The 4921-nt window shown below is 43.7% G+C and overlaps 1 protein-coding gene across 1 annotated transcript in view; it reads right to left on the bottom strand.

Annotated features, from left to right (window-relative positions):
* The window catches only part of Sf3a3 (splicing factor 3a subunit 3), a 25003-nt gene extending 20382 nt beyond the window's left edge, over nucleotides 1-4621 (bottom strand). The window contains exons 1-4 of the mRNA XM_015485243.2: nucleotides 4429-4621; nucleotides 4114-4161; nucleotides 2006-2058; nucleotides 1800-1905 (exon numbers count right to left, since the gene is read on the bottom strand). Coding sequence (XP_015340729.1) covers nucleotides 1800-1905; nucleotides 2006-2058; nucleotides 4114-4161; nucleotides 4429-4524 — 303 coding nt within the window. The 5' untranslated portion in view covers nucleotides 4525-4621. The remainder of the gene's footprint in view (nucleotides 1-1799; nucleotides 1906-2005; nucleotides 2059-4113; nucleotides 4162-4428) is intronic.
* Nucleotides 4622-4921: the final 300 nt, after the last annotated feature.

Here is a 4921-nt window from a genome sequence, read left to right as displayed (position 1 = left end):
TATATATATATATATATATATATATATATATATATATATATATATATATTTGTATGAGCACATTCCTTCCTGCACAAAGATTTTAATTTTGTTTTTTTACATAAGCAGACTTGCTTTTTTCACTTAATATCTCTTGGGCATCCTTTCAATCATTTATTTAATTTTTATTCCTCATCACCTTTCAACTGTGGCTGAAATAAGGTGAACACATTGAATGGTACTCATGTCTTCTCCCTGGTTAGCAGATCATACTCTGTCCTCCAAAAAGGGTTCCATATGTGTGAGAATATATACCTCCATACTACTTCAATAAATAGCTTCTCCTTTCTGGTATTTTTATGTCTTCCTTTTTCCATCTGTTCCTGCCCTATCTTCTGACTCTCGTGTTTTTCCTCCTATTTCCTGCCAGCCTCTCACACACATGTTCCACACTCTACACTTCTACTTACCCATTATCTACCTTTATCCCATGACCAGATTTCATTCCCATTACCCCAATAAAACAACAATCCTGGCAGCAACCAATCAACAACAGTTGACACCATAACTGCCTTTCTAATAGGATCTTTGTAATGAAAGTCCTCCTAAGCTCTTTTCTGTTAACTACTGTAAGTGTGCTCTATGGCACACAGAAAAGCTCTGACAGTCTCCTTTCATATTCTTTCTCTCCCAGAATGCTGTGATTAATAGCTTCAACCATCAAGTCCATGTGATGATTCCCCAAATGTAAATCAAATCTCTCACATGAGCCCTAGTCACCTAATTCAAACTGCTCACAAGACACCTGTAACTAGATATAACACTACTTAAAAATCTATACACGTAAAAACCTGTTGTCTACTCTTTCTTCCTTATTTTTATCAAGAGAACAAACAACTTTCCAGTTCTACAGGCATAAAGGTTCAAAGTAATCTTTGTCTCAGTCTTTTCCACTCTTCCCTGAGTCAAGTCTTACTCCCACTACTCTCACAATTCCTTTGGTCAGCAGTGCAAGATGCTTAGTGGGTTCCAGACAACTGAATCATAATCCCTACTCCCTATAATCCTAAGAATACAGCAGGACAGACAGTCATTCTCACAAAATATGATAGGTTCATAAAGAAGAATCAATTTGAGGGCTGGGATTGTGGCTCAGCGGTAGAGCGCTCGCCTAGCACATGTGAGGCCCTGGGTTTGATCTTCAACACCACATAAAAATAAATAAAATAAAGACATTGTGTCCAACTGAAAAATAAATATATTAAAAAAAAAGGATCAATTTGAAGGAGGCAGACTAGGAAGATATTTCATGAAATATCTTCCTCTGGGCCGAATCTTAAAAGTGAGTACAGTATCTCTGTGTTAGTTGGATCTTCTAAGTAGAAGATGTCAAGATAGTTTGGAGCACAAACAATTTATTAGGAGTGAGAGAGTACTTGTGAAAGATTAGGAGAAAACAGGACTTGGTAGAGAGAGACTAGATACAGATTTGACAAAATCTTGATCAACCCAATGAGAAGCTCTGTAGCAAAGATCACTCAACAAAGGAGCCTCAAAATGGACAGAAACTGGCAGGCCCTAGGGTCCCTACCATGCTCTCACTGGCTGAGGGCTGCCGAGGATGAGTGTGCTTTGATTTAAAAGTTGAGGGGGATCCTAAAAAAAACTGTAATAGAATGTCAGCTAACTAAGCTCCTTGCAGCTAAATGGCAAGTTCTTTCTTGAAGGGACATTTGAACCGCACACTTTCATTTTCCTAATATTGTTTCTTTAGTATTCTCTTTGGGTAGGTTGGGAGAAAATACTTTCTGAGGTCATACCTCATTTGGGTGCTTCCGATGGAATTCTTTTATTTGCTTGAGTCTGTTATAGAATTCAGCAAACTCATTGGGTCCTGAAATAGCATTAAGCTCCTCCTTTCGTAATCTGCAATTTCAAGAAAAATCCAAAGAGCACACAAAATCAGTCTCTTAACTAGGGCTCCTCAAAAGCATTAACTCCTGGACCATCTATGACTGTTACTTACCCGTCTTTATCATCATACAAATCCCTCAGGTTCCCACTGACCTCCATATATCTCTGAAAGATAATTGCAAACCATCAGAATGAAACAATTTGTGCAACCGTAGAGCTAAGCAACCAACAAGGGCTGTTTGGTCAAACCCCAGGAAAACCTCATGAGATATGGCCTTAAAAGTTCCTGTGCTTTCTAACAACTTTAAGAGACAATTTGGTTCCTGGTTAGTATTTAAAAACAGGTTGATATGATTAAGTGATGTGATTTGAAGAGTGGAAGAGAGCACCAATTTTTACATACAACTAACTTTTGTGTATGAGATTCATCCCCCTTTGACCCAACAGACATTCCCACCTAAGACCCTCAAAGATAAAATGGTGGTCCAAGAGATTCAAAAAGCTTGAATAAGGAATACATAAGCTAAATAAAACATCACATAGCTTCCTTTGGAGTCAAAGAATATTAACTCAAGATGGTACAGGTGTGTGGGAGGCCATCCTTGCATGTGATTTGAGTTACCTCCCTGGCTGGGTGAGAGGCGCTTAGGCACATTTTGTGTCCAGAGCTTTCCCCACCCTTCTCAGGTCCAAAGGCTTGTCCATGTTGAGGCGTGTCTGACCACTACCCCGAAGACCCAATCGTCGCCCCTGACCTTGGGATGCTGCCCCCCTTAATCTTCATTGGATGGGATTCTCCCCAGAATTTTTTGTTCCCTAACAAAAGTCCACTCCCTGGCGTGTTCTCTCTCTCTCTCTCTCTCTCTCTCTCTAGCCTCTTCAGTAATCCTCGCTACCACAATAGGTGGCTAGAGGCTGGAGCTAGGAGGAGCCGTCCTGGAGCTGGTTTAAAGGTAATTAGAGTCTTGTCTCTTTAATTCAAAACTCCCTAGTGGTTTCTCACGTCTTGAACCTTCATTTATGAAGCCAGCGCGGGTCATGGGCTAAACAGGTGATAGTCACTTCTCCAAAACTTTTGGGACTAGATTTGTTTCCAAATTTAGAATAAGAAAGATATGTTGCTGGGGGATGTGATAGAAGGCATTCCTAACATGTTTAAGGCCCTGGGTTTGGGCTTTACTATTGAGCTACATCCCAAGCTTTTTTATTTTGAGACGTGGTCTCACTAAGTTGCTCAGGGCCTCCCTAAATTGCCAAGGCTGGTCTTGAACTTGGGATCCTCCTGCCTCAGTCTTCTAAGTTGCTGGGATTACAGATGTATGCCATTGCGCCAAAGCTGAGCATATATTAACAATTCTGCACTTCAAGCCCTAGCACAAGCACATGCACCAGCGCGCGCGCACACACACACACACACACAAATCTGCAATAACACTTATGTGTTATTTAATTAAATGGGATAAAGACCGCAAAAAGCCTCCCATTGATTCAGACCAGGTTTAAATGCCAAAGGAGATCTGGTAAAGAGTTATCACCAAATGAATTGTCTCCTCCTCCCCCCAAAAAGTATTCCTTGGTTTTCAGAGCATTTTGGATTTGAGAACTTATATAAGGGTCTGGAGTCCTATAATCTAATTATCTCCTAAAAATCATAAGGTCTGCATAGGCCTTTCATTATTTTCTAAATAGATATCAAATATACTTAAAAGCAAAAAGTATAATATGACAAGCCTCCATTTAACCATCAACCAGCCATAATACTTATTGATACTTTTAAAAAATAAGAAATTGCATTATCAGCAGGAAAAAGCAGTTTAGAAACCAAAAGCAGTTTGGAAGCCAAAAATACTATTAAAACAGTATCCTGGGAGGAAAAACACAAGTATATAGCATTCCTCTGTTTTTGAGAAGAGACGGTTATCTTCTGCACCAGAGTCACGGATACCTAAAAACTACTCTTTACACCCCCACAGGATTCGACATGCTGTAAAGATCATCTTCTCGAGCCAGGAAGAATGAATGAGTTCCCCACGTAGAGAAGTGAGGAAAGGACGCCGCAGCACCCTCACATTCAGCAGCCTATGGACAACCTAAGCAGACAACCCGCGACTGGCCAACTCGGTTACCTTTGACCAGGGCTCACGCTGAGACCCCGCAGCTCACCTGCCCTCTTTTCCTGCCCACCCCGACCCAAGAGGAAGCAGAGAGCGGGACACTCACATCTTGCATGGCCCGGGTGCGGTGGTCAGAGTTGATCTGGTCCCGGAGCTGAAGAAAGGTAAACGGTGACACAGGAGCCGTTAGTTTGAGTTCTGGAGTAGGAAAGGCCGCTCGAGCGGAGCGGAGCTTACTCGTTCAGGTCTTAGCGGCTGCAGCAGAGGAGCCTCCAGGCTGCTGGGCCCCAGGAGGACGGGACCCCGGCGGGAGCGGGGAGGCAGCTCCGGCAGCAGGCGGGGAGAGTGCGGGGAGGATCTGGGGCCCAAGGGAGCGCTCAGAGGTTAAACACGGCCCAGCCCCTGACTAGGACCCACTCACCGTGGACTTCTTAGTGAGCATCTCTTTGGCCATGACGTCCATGAGCCGTTCTTTCTCTTCATGGTATCGCCGCTGCTGCTCCAGAATTGTCTCCATCTTCCCTTCGCCGCGACACCTCAATTCCGACCACCAACACGGCAGGAAGCAGTTCCTGCCGCCTTACGCGCTTGCGTCCCCACGCTGTGCATCCGACTACACCAAAGTTCCGCGAATCCCGGAAGTGCCTCGGGGACTCGAAACATGAACACCAGGAGGAAATTCAGTCTGGGACGCCGAGATGGCAACAGTGCCACCTGCTGGTCAGTGAGGTGAAGGAGTGATGCCCAGAGGTTCGCAGGTGCCTCTAGGGGGCATAGAAAATCTAAGAACCTGAGGATAAGCGGGCTCTGGTTTTCCTGTGGTTTACTGGGGCCAGCTGGGCAGTCAGGGACTGAGTAATTGAAGAGTAGGGATGGGAGTTGGGAAACTGGAACTTGAACCTTTTTGCTTTCAG

Source organism: Marmota marmota, unplaced genomic scaffold, assembly GCF_001458135.2.
Source record: "Marmota marmota marmota unplaced genomic scaffold, marMar, whole genome shotgun sequence".
In the NCBI taxonomy this organism is placed as follows: Eukaryota; Metazoa; Chordata; class Mammalia; order Rodentia; family Sciuridae; genus Marmota; species Marmota marmota.
Note: the sequence above shows the minus strand (reverse complement) of the source record. Positions and strands in the feature narration are given on the sequence as shown.